General features: G+C 37.6%; 1 protein-coding gene across 6 annotated transcripts in view; it reads right to left on the bottom strand.

The window, feature by feature from the left end:
• Nucleotides 1–21,571, bottom strand: part of TBCK (TBC1 domain containing kinase) — a 241,420-nt gene that overhangs the window by 44,020 nt on the left and 175,829 nt on the right. For all 6 annotated transcript variants that reach the window (XR_012434998.1, XR_012434997.1, XM_074040263.1 and 3 more), the window contains one exon: nt 16,936–17,111. Coding sequence is in view for 4 of the 6 variants with exons in the window: in XM_074040263.1 (XP_073896364.1) it covers nt 16,936–17,111 (176 nt within the window). In the remaining 2 variants the exon portion in view is untranslated. The remainder of the gene's footprint in view (nt 1–16,935; nt 17,112–21,571) is intronic.

Genomic DNA, 21,571 nt, shown 5'->3' on the forward strand with positions numbered 1-21,571 from the left:
AACAGCCAAAAAGAAATATGAAATTAAACCCATAGTTCTCTCATAGATAACATAACTAAATAGCATTAACTGATACAAAAATGATGTTTAGATATTATTATTTTCTTTGCTAAATCTATTGATACTTTGAATGGCATCACCTTCCCCCAAATCAAACAGTCAAAAATCTCATTTCCAACATCTTATTAATAGCAACATCCAATATGCTGCTGCTCTTATAAATCCTGTACTCACATTTTTATTCCCATTACCCCTTGCCTATTTCAGATATTGATTTGTCTTGAGCTTAAACTACTGTAGTAACTGTTTTCTCCAACTTTTGTCTTTTCTCTTGGAAATACACTTGATTTACAATGTTGACAGAGAAAAAATTTAAAAGCAAAGCGTTCTGATTATCATATCCTTTCTGAGAAACTTTCCATGACAGCCTATAGGACAAAGCCCGTATTCCTCAGTTCAGTCCTCATGAACAGAACCTAACTACTTTAATTCTAACCAAACTAAATCATGCATGTTACCAATATGTTTTCTATCTCCTGTAGTTTTCTCTTTCTAAATACCTTTTTCTCCTTATTTTTGCACAAACATCCATTCTTCAAATGTTTCATCCATGAAATTTTCCCTTCCCACAGTATCTGTACATCTCTCATAACAGCAATTTGATTTTATATAAAATATTCTAATGAAAATGACTTCTATCTAAACAACTGATAGAAACGATGAGTATTATATTTATTTCATCTTTGAATCTTTTTTTTTTTTTTTCCTGAGACAGTGTCTCATTCTGTCACTCAGGTCAGAGTGTAGTGGCACGATCTCAGCTCACTGTAAGCTCGGCCTCCTGGGTTCACACCATTATCCTGCCTCAGGCTCCTGAGTAGCTGGGACTACAGGCGCCCGCCACGATGCCTGGCTAATGTTTTGTATTTTTAGTAGAGACGAGGTTTCACCATGTTAGTCAGGATTGTCTCGATCTCCTGACCTCGTGATCCGCCTGCCTCGGCCTCCCAAAGTGCTGAGATTACAGGCGTGAGCCACCGCGCCGGGCTCATCTTTGAATCTCTTGCAATGATTAATAGAATGCTTGGAACATCACTTACATATTTGGTGAGTAAATGAATTTCAGAATTTTGCCAAACCTGGAGTAACTAGTATCAGCAGCAAATATGCTAAGGTGCCTTCTGTGGCACCCTAACCAGTGGCACCAGTATCTAACAATGCTTCCAAGTGTCAACGATATAGAATTTCCCTTTGTCAGCACACACTTTGAGAAAAGGGAAAGAAACAGCAACAAAAGTAATTTCTCTGGATTTTCTTCAGCATAGGCCCACTAAAACTGGTCTATTTAGGGAAAAGCTAGGGACCTCACTCTTTATGACAGGATACGAAAGAATGATTATACACATCAAATTTCTGGATAATTCAATCCTAATTTTGCGTGCAAGATTATCTCTACCCTCATCCATCCTTTACAATGCATTAAAGTAATTTTTCTGAAATAAAAATCTGAGCATGGCATAAACCAAATATATCTGGTTTAGAATTTTTTAAGTTTCTCACTGCCTTTGGAATGAAACCCAAATTTCTTAGCATGTTATGAGACATTTTCAATGAAGCTACTTTTACCTACTCTAGTCTCATTACTAATTCTCATATATTCCAGACATATTCATCCACAGTTCTTGTAACTTCCTAAAAGTGTCCTTCTCACCTTCTCTGGGCCTCAAACAATGTAGTTTTTCAATGCCTTCTTTCTCTTCTTTGCTGGGTTACTAACTTCTACTTGTTTTTTAAGACTCATGTCAGACATTACTTGGTTTAGGTGCCCATCCTATATTTCCAGGAATTTGGGTATGCTTCAGACATAGACCATTTCATATTCTACTGCAATTATCTATTTCACATATCTATTTTAGTTATAAGACTGTGAGCTTCTGGTGGGCAGGGGTGCTGTAATTAAACTCTATTTTCCCATTGACTGGCAAAGCAGGTCCTTAAACAGGACTGGCTGGCTAATTGAATGAGACTGTATGGCACTCTAGGAACTGGGGTCATGGCTGGTTCACACAGCAAATAGAAACTCTTTAACAGCTAATATACCTTTCATAACTAACAATCCAGACATGACGACATTCCTCAGCAGTTGCTATCATATACTCCCACGTTATACAAAGCCCATTAAAATATGGGAATACAATTGGATGGAAATTTTAATTTAGATAGATTGAACCTAAGTCCAAATGAGATGAAAAAAATCTTACTAAACCTTCTCATCAGTATCTAGCCTGCTCTGATCATGAGTATCTTTAAATTGCTTTGAAGAAGTTTTTATAAATTAATTCTTAAGGACAAAGAGACAAGAGTAATACTAGTGTTCACTAAGGATGGATGTGCCATAATGAAATAATGAATACAATTAAGTTCATCTGTTTTTCAAAACACAAATTTAAGCCTGAGGTTGTCTTTGGTATAGTTTTAGATGCTAACATTTTTCAAAAAAATCAAAAGGTAAGAGTTTTACAAGTAAAGCTCAGCCTTGAGCAAAAACTCAGCCTTGATTTCAAGCAAATGAGTAACATTCCTTTAAAGTATTGCTGTTTACAGATAACATAAGTTGGATCCACAATTACATGACTAAGACCTCTCTTAATATGAACTCCAAGAAAACTGAAACCCTAAATATTTATAACTATTAAAGAAAACAAGAGATTGCTTGTATATGACCATGGAAACTATTAACATCTGAAATTCATGTCACTACATGAGAAACATTTTCTATTGCCTCCTTATAAAATGCAATTTTTGTTTGCTTTGAAATTCTCAAAATACATTGAAGAACAAATATATCTGGCTTGATTTTTAACTAGATTAACATTTCATGTTTCTATCTTCTAAAAGCAAACAAAAAAATGTGATTTCAACAAAAACTGCTGTTTTGCCTCTCTGAGCCTTTGAATTTAGTATTAAAGAGTTTAGACCACATTAGGGTTTTTTTCTTATACTGAAGTTTTGGGATTATGTTTTTATTGTTAGGTGGGTAAAGTCTGTCTTCATGTCCTTCAGCTTTCTTTTTCTGTATCCTCCATTCCCTTGGCCCACATTGGGGTTTAGGTAGTTCCCTAAGATTGTTGGCACCTTAATGTGCTGCTTCTCTCCTACAATCACAAAAACTGAACATAGGTTAAAATTTTGTCACCCGCAGGCTTTCTGTATTTTAACGGAGACTATTCATAACACAAGCTAAATGACTGAAGCCCTACAGTAGCGTTTCAGGCATCAAGTGACGGTTCTGAAGGGGGCGTGGTGGTAGTGGTGAGGCCGTCCCTTAAATTTATTGGTAGACAGCTTATTTTGCCTGTGGATAAGATCGCCTCCCTACCTTTCATAAGCTATCACTTAAATCATTTTACATAGGTTAAAAAAAGGATGAGATGAAATATATTCTTAGACATTAAATCTCCTGGAAGCACAATTTAGGGAAAAAAAATTTCACCTATATAAAGAGGTAAGAACTGTGTATACATTTAAATGATGTATAAAAGCAAAACAGAAGATAAACATGATACAGGGACATTATAAGTAATGTGAACAACATTTCAAAAATAATTTACTTCCTCTGGGGAAGGAAAAGGTATTACAGAAAGTTTCTTTTTTTTCCATATTGTGCAGGGTCACATTTTGTGGCAAGGGAGAAATAAAATTATTTCAAAAATATCCTAGTATTAAATATGTAATTACTTTTTAAACAGATTGTTAAAGTCACATAAATCCTAGACTTTAATTGTGAAGATTTACCTTGGTAAGAATTAAGAGTTACTGTACAAAGATAATTATTTTTAAAATATAATTAAAATTTCAATAGGCTTTAAAAAACATCAGCATATTAGTAGTTTTAGGGAAATTTTTATTAAAACGGTTTTGAATGAATTAAATATTATAAATTATGTCAATATAGTAGGAAAGGATCTTTCTATCATGTTTCCTCCCTCAAAGTGTTGCAATATTGCTTTCTAAAATTTGAAATACTTCAATTTTCCTTGATTCTGTGGCTACATCTGTATAAAGATAACCACAGGTAGATTTGTTCAGTTGGGATCCGGGATTAGGCCTCTTACACACACAGGTACTGAAGGTAATAGCTTATTTTGTGTATAAGATTTGAAGAAATGTGTATAGCATCTGAATGAATATATATCGTTTAGAGGCATCAATGCATGTCTCGCTGACTCATTAATTTCTATTAATTTCAATCTTGTTTATGCTCTACTGTCCTACACAGAGACCAGATAGGCACCTGCCAAATAATGTAAAATTCAGAAGCACAAGACTGTCTCTGCCAAGTACTAGTTATATGGCCTTGGGAAAGTTGCTTAACGTCTTTAAGCTTCAGTTTATCAGTAAAACAGAGATAACAACAGTATCTACATCATAAGACCAGCACCAAGCTTGGCACAGTGTAAGAACTTAAAGACTGCTATTATTAGAAGTCAATTTACTTCAGTCTATTCAAGAAGCAGCTAGTGTGCGTGGCCAGAAGCAGCTAGTGTGCATGGTTCTCATGGAGAAAATCAGAAGGGGGCAAGTAAATACCACACCTTCAGCTGAAGCATCCAGGTATTTGCAGTGGGACTAGTCAAGGAAACAACTTGACCCACAGAGAATGAAGAAACGTAAGGACAATGACCCACCTGGGAACAACATGGAACCAGGGGATACTCCCCCACCCAAGGGAAGTGGTGAGTGAATGAGCGGCCACAGGAAAACACACTTCTCTCACAGGTCTTTGCAACCCTCAGGTCAGGAGATCTCCTTGTGAACCCACTCCACCAGGGCCTTCAGTCTTCAGTCTGACGGACAGATCTACATGAAGTCTTGGCAGAGCAACTGCTCAGGCATGGGTGGAGACCCTCAAGCCTTAGATTATTACTGGGTTTTCTGGCAAAAGTAGCTGCAGCTTCGGCAAAGTAGAAGGTTAGACTCCTGTACATACCTGTAGGAAAGAGGCCGAATCCAGAAGGCTGAGTAGTAACAACCTGCAGGCCCCACTTCCACGGCATCTCACAAGATAAGACCTATTGGCTTGGGATCCAGCCAGCTACCAGCAGTGGCACTGTACCTCCCTAAGAAGGAGTTCCCAGGGAGAGGGGTGGGTTGCTATCTTTGCTGTCCAGACACCTTAGCCATTCCAGCCTTCAGGCTTTGGAGAGTCTGAGCTGACTCAGGGCAGAAGGAATCCCACAGCACAGCATAGATGCTCTACCAAAATGTGGCCAGACTGCAGACTGCTTTTTTAAGCAGGTTCTGATCCTGTTCCTCCTCACTGGGCAGGACCTCTCAACCAGGGTCTCCAGCCACTTTGTACAGGTGCCCTTAAACCAGCAATAGGTCCACACCTCCCTGGGACAAAGCTCCCAGAGCGAGGAACAGGCTGCCATCTTTGCTGTTTCACAGCCTTCACTGGTGACACCTCCAGGTTCTGGAAAATCTGAGATGATTAGGGCCTAGAGTGGGCCCCAAGCATACTGCAGCAGCCCTACAGAAAAGTGGCCAGACTATTACATGGGTTCCTGTTCTCATACCTCCTTACTGGGCAGATCCTCCAGGCCTGAGGTTCCAGCCACCCCCCACCAGAACTATTGGGCCAGTACAAACTCAGCAACTCCCTGTACAGAGCCTCCAGGGGCAAATAAAAGCCTCTCTGCCATTGTCTCTGCAGTGGAACTGCCCTTGCCACCCTTGAACTAATGAAGAAGCAAAGACCTTAAGTGCCTTATCCATACCTCCAACAAACTGCAGTTGAACCAAGGAGAGGAGGCCAGTCCATCTCCCACAGGTCCCACACACTCCCCAAAGCTCATCACCAGTCAGGAAACTCCTGGCTTGGGCCCACAGAACAAACTTCCATTTTGGGCTGACTTCGCTGAGTGATTGCTGACCTGTATCTCTCTGGGGAGGAGCCCCCAGGAGTCAAGAAAATGACCCTTGGCCACAACCACTACTAAGATCTCTTCCTCTACTGCCTCTAAGCTGTGGAAGGAATATAAACTCTGAGATTATCCCAGAGCTGCAGTGGGCAGTCCAGAGTGCCAAGTCATGAACTATAGCGGGCACTCAAGGGGGAGAGGAGCCCATACTTTCAGAGCACTGAGAGGGAACATGGCTGCAACTCTGAGGAAACACAAGGGAGCCAAACTACTGAACAAAAGTCTACCAACTGACCAATAAGCCTAAGTGTCAGCTGCTGGATAAATCCCGAAGCTTCAACACAAAAAATACCTCACTAACATACTCCACTCTAAAACCAAAGACAGGAAATCAGCTTCCAATAAAGACCCTATACAAATACTCATCCCAGTGAAAATATCCAGAAAAGAAGTCTATTGACTGTACTTAATCTACACCACAGTTAAAGGAACACCCACATGCAGAGGTGAGAAAGAACCAATGCAAGAACTCCAGTAACTAAAGTGGCCAGGGTGTCATATGTCTTCCAAATGGCTGCACCAGTTCTCCAACAAGAATTCTTAATCATGCTGAACTGGCTGGAATGACAGAAATAGAATTCAGAATATGGACAGGAACAAAGATAATCGAAATTCAGGAGGATGGCAAAACCCAATCCAAGAAAATTAAGAATCACAATAAAGTGATACAGTAGCTGAAGGATGAAATAGCTGGTATAAAAAAGAACTTAACAAATTGGACAGAGATGAAAAACACAAGAATTTTACAATGCAATCACCAGTATTAACAGCAGAATAAACCAAGCTGATGAAAGAATCTCACAATTTGAAAGCTGGTTCTTTGAAATAAGACGTCAGACTAAAATAATAATAATAAAAAGAATAAAAAGTAATGAACAAAGCCTCCAAAATGTATGAAATTATGTAAAGAAACTGAATATATAAATCATTGGCATCCCTGAAAGAGAGGGGGAGAGAGCAAACAACTTGGAAAATGCATTTCAGGATTCTTCCATGAAAACTTCCCTAACCTTGTAGAGAGGCCAAGAGTCAAATTCAGGAAATACAGAGACCTCCTGCAAGATTCTACACAAGATCATACCCAAGACACATAACTGTCAAATTTTCCAAGGTTGAAATGAGAGAAAGAATGTTAAAGGCATCTAGCGAGAAAGGGCAGGTCACCTGCAAAGGGATTCCCATCAGGCTAACAGCAGACCTCTCGGCTGAAACCCTACAAGCCAGAAGAGATTAGGGGACTATACTGAATATTCTGAAAGAAAAAAGTCTTCAACCAAGAATTTCATATCTAGCTAAACTAAACTCTCTAAGTGAAGAAGAAATAAGATCCTTTTCAGATAAGCAAATATTAAGGGACTTCATTACTACCAGACCTGCCTTATAAGAAAGAGATCTTGAAAGGAGCACTAAATATAGAAAGATCACTACCAGCGAATACAAAAACACACTTAAACACAGACCAATGTCACTGTAAAGCAACCACACAAACAGGCCAACATAACCACCAGCTAACAGCACAATGACAAAAACCAATCCACACATATCAATACGAATCTTGAATGTAAATGGTCCAAATACCCCACTTAAAAGGAACAGAGTGGCAAGCAGGATAAAAAAGTAAGACCCAATAATATGCTGTCTTCAAGAGACGTATCTCACACATAATGACACTCATAAGCTCAAAATAAAGGGATGGAGAAAAATCTACCAAGAAAATAAAACACAGAAAAAAGCAGGGGTTGCAATCCTAATTTCAGATAAAACAGATTTCAAACCAACAGTGATCAAAAAAAAAAAAGACAAGGGCATTATATAATGGTAAAGGGTTCAATTTAACAAGACCTAACTATTCTAAATACATATGAACCCAATACAGGAGCACCCAGATTCATAAAGCAAGTTCTTAGAGACCTACAAAGAGACATCGACTCCCACAAAATCATAATGGAAGACTTCAACACTACAGTGACAGTATTATACAGATCACTGAAGCAGAAAATTAACAAGATATTCAGGACCCAAACTCAGCATTAGACCAAATGAATCTGATATAACTTTACAGATGTCTTCACCCAAAACCAAAAGAATATACATTCTTCTCATCACCACATGGCACATACTCTAAAATCGACCACATAACTAGACATAAAACAATCCTCAATAAATGTATAAGAACTGAAGTCATTCCAAACATTCTCTCAGACCACAGCACAATGAAAATAGAAGTCAACACAATAAAAATCACTCAAAACCATACAATTACATAGAAATTAAACAACATGCTCCTGATTGACTTTTGGGTAAAAAATAAAAGGCAGAAATCAAGAAGTTCTTTTAAAATAAAGAGAACAAAGATACAACATACCAGAATCTCTGGGACACAGTTAAGGCAATGTTAAGAGGGAAATACATACCACCAAATATCCACATCAAAAAGTTAGAAAGATGTTAAATTAACAACCCAACTTCACAACTGAAATAATTAGAAAAATGAGACTAAAACAACCTCAAAGCTAATAAAATGTGAGAAATAATTAAAAAAAAATCAGGGGTGAAGTGAAGGAAATCAAAAAATGAAAAACCATTCAAAAGAGCAATAAATTCAGGAGTTGGTTTTTTGAAAAAAATTGATAAGATAGGCCACTAGTTAGACTAAGAAGAAAGAAGATCCAAATAACACAATTAGAAATGACTAATGAAATATAACCACTGACCCCACAGAAATAAAAATAACCATATGCTCTATGTACGCAAACTAGAAAACCTAGAAGAGATGGATAAATTCCTGGACATATACACCCTCCAAAGACTGAGCCAGAAAGAAACTGATTCCCTGAACAGACCAATAATGATCTTTGAAATTCAATCAGTAATAAATAGCCTACCAACCAAAAAAAGCCCAGGACCTGATGGATTCAAAACCAAATTCTACCAAATGTACAAGGAAGAGCTGGTACCATTCCTACTGAAACTATTCCAAAAAAAATTTAGAAGAAGGGACTTCTACCTAACTCATTCTATGAGGCCAGCATCAACTTCATACCAAAGCCTGGCAGAGACACAATAAAAAAAATAAAACTTCAGGCCAACATCCTTGATGAATGAACATCGATGCAAAAATCCTGAATGAAATATTTGTAAACCTAATCCAGCAGCACATCAAAAAGCTACTTCACCATGATCGAGTAGGCTTCATCCCTGGGATGCAAGATTGGCTCGACATGCAAAAAATCAATAAACGTGATTCATTACATAAGCAGAACTAAAGACAGAAACCATATAATTAACTCAACAGATGCAGAAAAGACTTGATAAAATTAAACATCCATTCACGTTAACAACTCTCAATAAACTAGCTATTAAAGGAATATACTTCAAAATAATAAGAGCTATCTATGACAAAACCACAGCCAACATTATACTGAATGGGCACAAGCTGGAAGCATTCCCCTTGAAAACTGGCACAAGACAAGAATGCCCTCTCTCACCACTTCTATGCAAAACATTATTGAAAGACCGAGTCAGAACAATGAGGCAAGAGAAAGAAATAAAGTGCATTCAAATAGGAAGAGAAGAAGTCAAACTATCTCTGTAGATGACATGATTCTATATCTAGAAAAACATGCAGTCTTGACCCAAAAGCTCCTTCAGCTGATAAACAACTTCAGTGAGGTTGCAGGATACAAAATCAATGTACAAAAATCACCTATACACCAATGACAACCAACCTGAAAGCAAAATCAGAAAGGCAATCCCATTCACAATTGCCCCCCCCAAAACACACACTCCCTAGGAGTACAGCACACCAGGGAAGTGAAGGACCTCTAAAACGAGAATTACAAAACACTACTCAAAGAAATCAGAGAAGACACAAACAAATGGAAAGACATCCCATGCTTATGGATAGGAAGGATCAATATCATGAAAATGGCTGTACTGCCCAAAGCAATATACAGTTTCAATGCTATTCCTATCAAACTACCAAGGACAATATTCACAGAATAAGAAAAAACTATTTTAAAATTCATATGGAACCAAAAAAGGGCCTGAATATCCAAGACAATGCTAAGCAAAAAGAACAAAGCTGGAGACATCATGCTACCCAACTTCAAACTATACTGCAAGGCTACAGTAACCAAAACAGCATGGCACTGGTAAAGAAACAGGCACATAGACTAATGGAACAGACTAGAGAGCCTAGAAATAAGGCCACACATCTAAGACCATCTGATCTTTGACAAAGCTGATAAAAAACAAGAAATGGGAAAAAGACTCCCTATTAAATAAATAGTGCTGGGATAACTGACTAGCCGTATGCAGAAGATGGAACTCTTCCTTATACCATATACAAAAATCTACTCAAGGTGGGTTAAAAGACTTTAATGTAAAACCCCAAACTATAAAAACTCTGGAAGACAACCTAGGCAATACCATCCTAAACCTAGGAATGGGCTTAGATTTCAGGACAAAGAAACCAAAAGCAATCACAACAAAAGCAAAAATTGACAAATGGGACCTAATTAAACTTAAGAGCTTCTGCAGAGCAAAAGAAACTATCAACAGAGTAAACAGACTGTAGGAGATCAGTCAGGGTCATGGGAAAAATTGTAGAAAGATACAAACCTTCTTGGAAGGCCAGGTTTTACAAAAGCTTCAGAAAAGCATTTGGCTGAAGGCAGCCAAACCCTCTTATCCGGAGCCTGAGAGCGAAGGTTAGATAACAAGTGGATATAAAGGAATTGATCTAGATAAGTTAGTTTACTTAGGCCTTGGAACCTGGTCTTTAATCATCCGTGTGCACGACTGCTCTCGCAGGGGATGGCGACCATATTAATTACCCATAAGTGTGTTGACTCAAAGCCTTTGTCATTAAATCTATACTAAATAAATGCCTGCAGCACCAGCTTGTCAGGGCCGCGGCTGCTACAACTCTTTCTGTCAGTGGTCTGGTCCTCTAGCCCACTCTTTCACTGGATACCTGTGTCTGAGTGCATTCTTTAATCTGTCATTCTGCCAGGGTCTGCAGGTCAGACCTGGCAGGTGGTGCTCCACATGAGGAATGCTGCAATGGATCGTGACAGAACCCTCAAAAATGAAGGTGAAAAGACTGCACAGTCAGTAAGTCATTGGTGCCCACTTGGGATTTCCAAGTTTGAGGGAACCATTCAGGCTAGGGTTTCATCATAAGACAACAGTTATCAGTTCAACACCAACAGTATATAAAAGTATTGAAACAGCTGCTTAAAGCTAGCAGAGCCTCGGTTTTGCAGGCTCAGTTAGGAGACCTAGTGTACACTATTGTTTCCCATAACCCATGGTTCCTGAAAGAAGGTACTCTAGACGTAGAGCTCTGGGAACAAGTGGATAGAAATCTTAAACAACATGATGCACAAAAGCAATGGGTCTCAATAACATCTTTAATGTTATGGGCTTTGGTTACGGTGGCTCTGGTCCTGCTCTACACAGAAGAGCCTAAAAAGGGAAGAGAGGAGGAACTGTCATCTACCTTACTGCCTCCATCTCCCTCAGCCCCGCTGTTTCTGGGAAAAAATAACAAAGAGAAAACGGAGGTTTTGCCTGAGCCCCCTCCTCCAATAAATTGGAAAAAAGACAAGGGATATGCTATAGCTATGGGACCTTGTCTTAGGCAAGAGGCATTAGATGGGGAGCTCTTATCCTGGCTGGTAATGCAAGATTGACAAGGCAATCAGGTACATAAACCCATTTCTTTTAATGCTTATAAAGAGCTAAGAAAAATCTTTAAAGAAAACGGAGCCAGTAGCCCATTTACAAGAGGGTTAACTGAGGTCACTATGCAGACCTCTTTCAAATAATGGCCACTGTTATTTCTCCCTTACCCCTAACGTGGCTCTCTCAAAATCCTATTTGGGTAGAACAGTTGCCTTTAAAGGGAGAGAAATTACAAAGAGCCCATGAATTAGCTGAGGAACAATTAAAAGCCATACAGAACCATCAAACAGTCTTTGGAATTTGCCCATTTTCATCATTCCCCAAAAGTCTGGTAAATGGAGACTTTCGCATGACTTATGTGCTATTAATGTTAAGTTGCAACCTATGGGGCCCCTTCAGCAGGCCCCCACTGCCCCCACACGTGGCAATTCCTTGAGAATGGCCTACAATCATTATTGACTTAAAAGACTGCTCTTATACTATTCCCCTTGCAGAACAGGACGGATAAAAATTTGCATTTACAATAACAGCTCTTAATAGTGAAAGGCCAGCTCACTGATTTCATTGGAAAGTGCTTCCTCAGGGAATGTTTAACAGTCCTATCATGTGTCAATATCATGTAAATCAAGCTTTGTTCCCCAGTAGAAAATAATTTCCTAATTGCAGGATTATTCATTTTATGGATGATATTTTACTAGCAGCCCCAACAGAGCCAGTATTTTTAAAGTTACATGCCTCTGTCATAAAGAATACAAAGTTAAGAGGTTTAATCATAGAACCTGAAAAAGTACAGATGTCTTCTCCTTGGAAATATCGAAATATCTTGGGTACATTCTAACTTCCCAGTCAGTAAGACCTCAAAAGGTTAAATTAAATACTAGCAACTTACATACCTTAAATGATTATCAGAAATTACTAGGCAATATTAACTGGCTTTGCCCCACCTTGGGCATAACTACTGATAAGTTACAGAATCTGTTTTCTATCTTAAAAGGCAATGCTGCCCTATACTCTCCCAGGTATTTAACTCCTGCAGCAGAAAGGGAAATTGAAGAGATAGAGCAAGCTATTTCTCAGAGACAACTAGATTGCATTGATCCATGGTATTCAGTTCAATTATTTGTTTTTCCCACTAAATACTCCCCTACAGATGACCCCAGGGCTATGCTTCCTAGAAGGGGTTTTTTGTTCACATACCAGGACTAAAACACTCTCTCCCTATATCCAGTTATTCAGTGAAGTCATCTATTCAGGCTGCAGACGATGCAATCAGTTGCTATGTTATGACCCTGATATCATCAGGATTCCTTTAAGTAAAAAGCAATTCAAGGCAGTATTGCCTTATCTGTGGACCTGCAAATAGCACTCTCTGATTACAAAGGCCATATAGAGCATGCCCTTCCTGCTGACAAACTCCTTTAGTTCTTATCTTGTACTTCTGTGGTTTTGCCTACTAAAATAGTTCAATCCTCCATACCTAATGCTTTAACACTGTTTACTGATGGCTCTGGTAAACATGGAAAAGAGGCTGTCTGGTGGAGACCACATAATTCCCTCACTTGTTCTGGATTTACTAGCACTCAGAGAGCTGAAGTTGGAGCCTTACTATTGGCCTTGGAAACTTTTTCCGTTCAGCTCATCAATATTGTTAGTGAGTCTGCTTACTCTGTTTATTGCAGAAACTTGAGACAGCCCTCATTAAGTCCACCTTGGAGCCCAGCCTGTATGCACTTTTTCTCCGACTTCAGCATTTGCTAGATCAATATACACATCCTATTTTTATCACACAAATTTGAGCCCACAGCTCGCTGCCTGGCCCACTGGCTTATGGCAATGATTAAGCAGATCTACAAGTTAGAACATCACTGCTTGACCACGCCACCCAATTGCATCAATTTTTTCACCCAAACTGGAGAAACTTATTGAAGCAATTTCAACTTACCCAGAGACTAGCTAAACAAATTACCCAGCAATGCCCAGATTGCCGGCTCACAGGTATGTCCCTCCTTCTACAGGTGTTAACCCTAGAGGACTAGAACCTCATCAGTTATGGCAAACAGATGTGTTACACATGTGCCTGAATTTGAAAAACTAAGATAGGTACATGTATCCATTAAAAACTATTCTCAATTAGTGCTCATGCCTTTCCTGGAGAGTCCACCCGATATGTCATTAAACATCTTCTTTTAACTTTTGCATTTATGGGGCAGCCTACAAAAATTAAAACTGATAATGGTCTGGCTTATGCCAGCTCACAATTTCAACAATTTTGTCACAGTGGACTATCCAATATTCCACAGGCATCCCATATAACCTCCAAGAAGAGGCCATAGTAGAACGTACCCCCTCTGCCCTTAAAAATATGCTCAGAAAACAAAAAAGGGGGAATATGAGTAAGGACCCTGCAACACTATTAGCACAAGCCTTATTTACCCTTAATTTTAAAAATTTAGATGATAAATTTCAATCAGCTGTAGAAAAGCACTTTGCAAAAACCTCTCAAGACATAAAATCTGCAGTTTTATGGAAAGATGTAAACAGTAATGTATGGTGTGGTCCAAATGAATTGTTAACATGGGGGAGAGGATATGTTTGTGTTCATACCCCCTCAGGTCCTCTTTGGATTCCAGCACGACATATGAAACCTTACCATAGCATGGCTAGGACACAACCCAGTACCAGAAATAAAGAAAATGACCCTACAGGACCTACAGCCCCAGACAATGTGGCTTCCTGGGACAACACAGGCCCTGGACAGGACTCTTAAGAAGAGAAATTAAAAGACTGAGCAAATCTGCTCTGGACACAGACACCATTCACTCCAGATAATTTGTTCCTTCCTATGCTTTATTAACTTTTTTAACTCTTTCACTTTACCTGCAACCCCCACCTGCTACTCTCTATTGGGCTCATCTCTTAGATACACCTTTCTTCAGCCCTATTACTTAAACAAACACCCCCTTCTCAGCTTCTAACAACACAACTGCTTAGCTAAGAGAGATTGACATGTCCCAAATGGGGTTCCTCAATAACAGCACACATTGGACTAAGGTGCCAAGTAATACTACATGTCACTCCTTAATTGGAAAAGAATGTTGCTAATTATGCTCATATTTGCCTTCTATTATTTACTAATTCTAGGATGCAAAGTTGGAATGCGAGCAGTGCCCGCCATGCCTGACAAAGTCGTTGCTACACACATCTGTACTCTTCAATCAACAAAACCTGATGCTAAAAACAGAAAAGGGGGAGATGTAGAAGATAGGGTGGTGGGAAAAATTGTAGAAAGATGCAAACCTTCTCGGAAGGCAGGGAGCTTTTACAAAAGTTTCGGAAATGGATTCGGCTGAAGGTAGCCAAACCCTCTTATCCAGAGCCTGAGAGCAAAGGTTAGATAACAAAGAGATATAAATGAATTAATCTAGATAAGTTAGTTTACTTAGGCCTCGGAACCTGGCCTTTAATCATCCACACACATGACTGCTATCTCTGGGCAGAGTAACCATGTTAATTATGCAAAAGTGTGTTGACTCAAAGCCTTTGTTATTAAATCTGTACTAAATAAATGCCTACAGCACCAACTTGTCAGGGCCACAGCTGCTGACTCTTTATAGCACCCTCCTCGGGGTCTGTAAGTGGCCAGGTCCCCTAGCCCTCTTTTTCACTGGACACCCATGTCTGAGTGCATTCTTACATCAGTCATTTGGCCAGGGTCTGCAGGTCAGACCTGGCAACAGACAACCTACAGAATGGGAGAATTATCTTTAAGATTAAAATAGGATATTATAATGCTATTTTGTATGGTTTTATGGGAGAATGGCTATGAATAAAGACTCGAACAAAAGAAATACAAATTAAAAAGTTAAAAACATTAAACAGATTCTAAACTCTTGAAGTATAAAGTCAGAAGAACTTCTAGACTATGGGTTCTTGATCAGTTAAATAGAATTTAATGCCTCTTTTGGGAGTCCACTCATCCACTCTGCAAAGAATTTCCAGTATTGCTGAAACCCTAACAACCAGGGAGATCAACATTTACACTATCTCCAAACTCAGAAAAATAGAAAGTAGCAACTTTTCACAAAATGATGAGAATATATCTTTGAAATTGTGGGCTCTCAAATTGTACTTTCAGAAACCAAAGATTTTATGAATTACTTAATAAAGTCTGTAAATTATAATTCGAATCTCATTTCAAAAATTGGAATTGAAAATATGAACATGAAAACTTATTGCTGATTGAGTAGCCTTAATCCAAAACTATAAAATCTGAAATGCTCCAAAATCAAACTTTTTGAGTAACAACATCAGGCTCAAAGGAAATGCTCATTAGAGGCTTTTGGATTAGATATTCTGAACTGGTAAGTATATATATAATGGAAATATTCCAAAATCCTAAAAAATATGAAACCTGAAATACTGTCACAAACATTTTGGACACAGGATACCCTGTATATGCCAATTTTAGCATATAAGAAACCATTAACCTGCTAACCCTCCTTTATAGCATTTATAGTTAGTAAATGCTATAAATTTGAACTTATGAAGCAAATTAGTTATAATAAAATTCATTTATATTTTATATATTGAGTTTCTAAGAAAGATTTTAAGACTTGCTCTGTTTTTAAACAAAGTGAAAATCATTTATCTAGATTCTAGAAAATACACAATCAAAGAATCTGAAGAGAATGAAAATAAAAGAAGAGGAGACTGAGCTGTTACTTTTTGTAACTGTTCATACTCCAATGCCAATGAAACCCACTGGATGTTACAGTATGTTCAATAGTAAAATCTTTGCAAATAACACTTTGCAGTTAGTAAAAATACATGTTCTATATAAGCCAGTGTTTTGAAAATTATAATGAACACAAGGTCAATGTTGAGATGTAGCAAACTTTTTCTCTAGGCTATGAGGTAGAACAGGTGTATACTTACTCTTCATCTTTGCCACAATTCCTATCTATAGTATGAAGGATTCAAATGCCTTCAAGAATAGCAATATACACGAGAGAAACACAATAAGCAAGAAAATATTCTAATATTCTAGTGGTGTTTGGAAAATATCATAAGGTCTCTGGCATGTAATGTTATCTTATAAAACCTTATGTAAGACCATTCTGACATCCAGTTTGAGAGTAATTTAACTACTTGAATTCAGAAGAATCCCAGAATTTTTTTTTTTAACCACGCACCATTTAAATGAAAGGATGCAATATAAATAAGCAGTACCACCCTTTAAAACAGCATATGCAAAGGATACTCTTCACTGTTCCGGATGTCAACCACCAGGAGCTTTGGTTTACTGGACTTTGTTTTCTTGGTGGGTGTTTTGAAGTGGCCTGTCATTGTCAGCTCACACAAGTCAATCAGGTCCTCTGCTGAAATCCGTGGTGATACTTCTGACTTTAGGTCATTTAATGGGATGGATTCTCTTGACTGAAAAAAAAATGTACAAACAAAAAAATATTGAGAATATCATAGAAAAACAGATTATCCCCAGTAATAGAATATCTTGATACCAAAGAATACAGCATATAAGAGAAGAGGAAACTATCTAATTTTCAGTCTATTGTGTAATTCAGTGGTTTCCAGCCCCCAGGCCATGGACTGGTACTGGTCCATGGCCTGTTAGAGACTGGGCTACACAGCAGGAAGTGAGCGGCAAGCGAGTCAGCAAAGTTGCATCTGTATTTACAGTTGCTCCCCATTGCTCCATTACCGTCTGAGCTCTGCATCCTGTCAGATCAGTGGTGGAATTAGATTTTCATAGGAGTACAAACGCTGTTGTGAACTGCATATGTGAGGGGTCTAGGTTGCATGCTCTTTATGAGAGTCTAATGCTTGATGATCTGTCACTGTCTCCCATCACCTCCAGATAGGACCATCTAGTTGCAGTAAAACAAGCTCAGGGCTCCCACTGATTCTACCTTATGGTAAGTTGTATAATTATTTCATTTTATATTACAATGTAATAATAATATAAATAAAGTGCATGATAAATGTAATGTGCTTGATTCATCCTGAAACCATCCCCCCAACCCCAAACCCAGTCCATGGAAACACTGTCTTCCAGGAAAACAGTCCCTGGTGCCAAAATGGCTGGGGACCGCTAGCGTAACTGATTCTTTACTATTGAGGTTTACTTCTTTATTATTTACACCTATAGGAAAGCATTATTGTTTTGACTGACTGCTCATGTTTTGACTACATGTTTTGACTGACTCAAACATGTAGAAAGAGATGAGGCAAAGTTTTCTTTATGAGAGTGCTGTGTCTTTAGAAAAAACAGCTCTTTTAAGTACATTTCACTTTTCTTTAAATATAAATTACTGTTGTTTTGAAATGCATTAATTTTAACTCAGGTAATATGAGAAATTGTACTGTAATTAGGCATATATAGTAATTAAAGAAACTGGTTCTAATACATGTATTGGACTTTTATAATATAATTTATGTTATATATAAATGGTTGAGTGGAAACTTGATTCTCAGAGATGAATAAAGAGCATCCTAATGATTTCTTAAATAGTAAACCAAACTAACAATGTGTCTCAACTGTGAAGGAGGTAAACTCAAGACTCCAGGCTATCAAACCCATCCACTGGTTTGTGTCTATGACATGGCATAAAGATGATTCAGACTAAGGGCTGTTTACAATTATTCTCTGTTTCTTAGCAGAAAGAAGGATGAGCCTTCCCCCATAATAGGCAATGCAATACAACACAACTAAATTCAACACAAATTTATTGAGCACTAGTGATCTCTTGAAATCTTACATGACATGACTTGAGAATTTAAACACTTAAAAAATTCAAGTGTTTAAAATATAAGGAGTCAAAAAAGTTTTCATTTATATGTTTCATAAGTTATCAAAATAGTCTAATAATTATCTCATTTACTCATTTTCTCAGTTGCATTGTGGAATTCTACACTTAGAATGTCCATTTTAGAATTTCTAGGTAAGAAAAAATAAACCATACAAATCATTTACCAGACAGATTTATTTTTAAAAAATGGTTTTCAATTGGAGTTTGATGTCAGCTCTCACCCCGTGGGTCTCCTCAGTTGTACTCTGAATTATTCAGTGGTAAAGTGCTTGTTCTCTCATTTCATTAACTTTCAAATAGAAATGGAAATTGCTAAGCTTTATGGGGTTATGGCTTTCAATAAAAAATAGGCATTAAGCATCTTAATTTTTTAATAATAAGAATTAAAGCTACTTAAACATCCTGAAATTAAAAGTGCTTCAGAAAGATTAAAGAGTTTTGAAATCAGCAAGCCATACAATCAATGCTTCCATCTCCTTTTTCATTAGATTGCAATCACTACAGGTATTTTTTCCAGTCTTCACATGAAGTCATACATTTATGAAGATAAAATAAAGAACTTTTTGATTAATCTAGTTCCACTTTTAGTCATTTTGTGATGAATGTGGCATTTCAAACTGAAGTTTCATCTGAGTGAAAAGAGTGCCCTGACTAATGAAGAAGAGGATTTGTCCAAAGTATTTTCTATGAAGAACTGACTGATTTAAATAAAGATTTGACCTCGGCATTGGTTCCAATCAAATGCATCATATGGGAGGAGTTTTTCAAAGGAAAGAGTATTGCTATATGAAGAGAAAGAGAGGAACTGCTGACAAATTTAAACGTTCTAAACTTCCATGAATGTGTATGTGTAAAGAACTTTAATGTATACAAGTTCTTCTGCAAATTAATTTTAGGAGATTAGTAAATTAAATTTAGAACAAATTATACTACTTTGCTTTATGAAGAAAATAATTACAATATGAAAAATACAGAATTTAGTTTTTCATAGTTTTATAAGCAAATTTACTATTCATTTAAAATTTCCACTTAGAGGCATAAAAGTAAAACTGCACAACTTTTGTCTTATTTAGTATTATAGATATTGTGTGTCTATATCACATTTTCCTTGTGTGAATGGGGGTTTCAAATTCATGAGACTTTGTTTATGGGTAATGGACAAGATTTAGGATAATTATAAACCAACACTGGAAATGTCCATCAATTTATCATTTCTGCCCAAAAGCCTTTAGATACACTGCATGTTAAGCTTAGATGTCCACCCAGAAATAAATCCATGTATTTACAGCCAACTGATTCTTGACAAAGCTGCCAAGAACTTTCAGTAGGGGAAGGGACAGTCTTTTCAATAAATGGTACTAGAAAGACTGAATATCTATATACTGAAAAATGAAACTAGACCCCTCTTACTACATGCAAAAATCAGATAAAGATGAATTAAAGACTTAAATATAAGACCTGAAACTATAAAGCTACTAGAAGAAAACATTGTGGAAATGCTTCAGGACATTGGTCTGGGAAATGATTGTTTGGATAAGACCTCAAAAGCACAGGCAACAGAAGCATAACTAGACATAGAATTACATCATTCTAAAAAGCTTCTTCACAGCAAAGAAAACATCTCAGTAAAGAGACAACTTACAGAATGGGAGAAAATATGTGCAAACTCTCCACCAGACAAGGGATTAATAACCAGAATATATAAGGAACTCAATAGCAATAATAAAATAATCTGATTTACGAATGGGCAAATGATCTGAATAAACATTTCTCAAGAAAAAATATGCAAATGGCCAAAAGGTACATGGAAAAAAAAAAGGTCAACACCACTAATCAACAGAGAAATGTAAATCAAAACCACAATGTGGTATCATCTCTCCTGGGTTAAAATTGCTGTTATCAAAAAGACAAAAAACATGGATGTTAGCAAGGATGTGGAGAAAGGAGAATGCTGGTACTATGTTGGTGGGAATGTAAATTAGTATAGCCACTTTGGAAAACAGTATGGAGATTCCTCAAAAAACTAAAAACAGTTGCACTATATGATCCAGCCAGCAATCCCACTGCTAGGCATATACCCAAAAGAAAGGAAATGAGGATATCAAAGAAATATGCACTCCCATGTTCATTACAGCACTATTCACAATAGCCAAGATACAGAACCTAAATGTCTATCAATGGATGAATAAAGAAAATGTATATTTATTAATATACACAATGAATTACTATTCAGCCATTAAAAAAGAATGAAATCCGGCCGGGTGCAGTGGTTCATGCCTGTAATCCCATTATTTTATTGTGCCACTGCACTCTAGCCTGGGTGACAGATCGAAACTCCATCTCAAAAAAATAAAATTAAAAAAAATAAAAGAATGAAATCCTATCATTTGCAGCAAAATGGATGGCATTGGAGGTCATCATGTTAAGTGAAATAAGCCAGGCACAGAAAGGCAAATATTCCATGTTCTCAATCGTACATGGAAACTAAGTAAGTTGATCTGATGGAAGTAGAGAGCAGAACAGTAGTTGCTGGGAAAGGTGGACAAGGTGGGTTCGGGACATAGTGGGAGAGTGGTGGGGTGGAGGTGGTGGTGGTGTGGGAGATGGGGATGAAGAGAGACTGGTTAATGAATATGGAAATACAGTTAGACAGAAGGAATAAGTTCTAGTATTCAATAGCACAGTAGAGTGACTATAGTTAACAATAATTTATAGTGTATTTCAAAAGAACTAGATTTGAAATATTTCCAACACAAAGCAATGATAAAGACTTATGGAGTAAATCTATATAAAGTATTTAGAATGGTGTCTGATAAGATATGTGCTCTATAAATTTTTATCTTTTACCTCTTTTCTCACCCCTCACCATCTTGCCCCTTATGCTTTAGCATTAGCACAGTATTTGCCTTTTCATGCCACTGTGCCTTTGCACATGTTGTTCCTTCTGCTTAGAAAGCCACAACCTGTCCATCTAATAAATCCCTGCTTGCCTTTCAAATCTCAGTTCAAACACTACTTTCTCTGTGAAGAAAGCCTTTCTTTTTAACTCCTAAGTTTCTCTTCTATGTC

The sequence above is a fragment of the Macaca fascicularis genome, chromosome 5 (assembly GCF_037993035.2).
Source record: "Macaca fascicularis isolate 582-1 chromosome 5, T2T-MFA8v1.1".
Classification (NCBI taxonomy): Eukaryota; Metazoa; Chordata; class Mammalia; order Primates; family Cercopithecidae; genus Macaca; species Macaca fascicularis.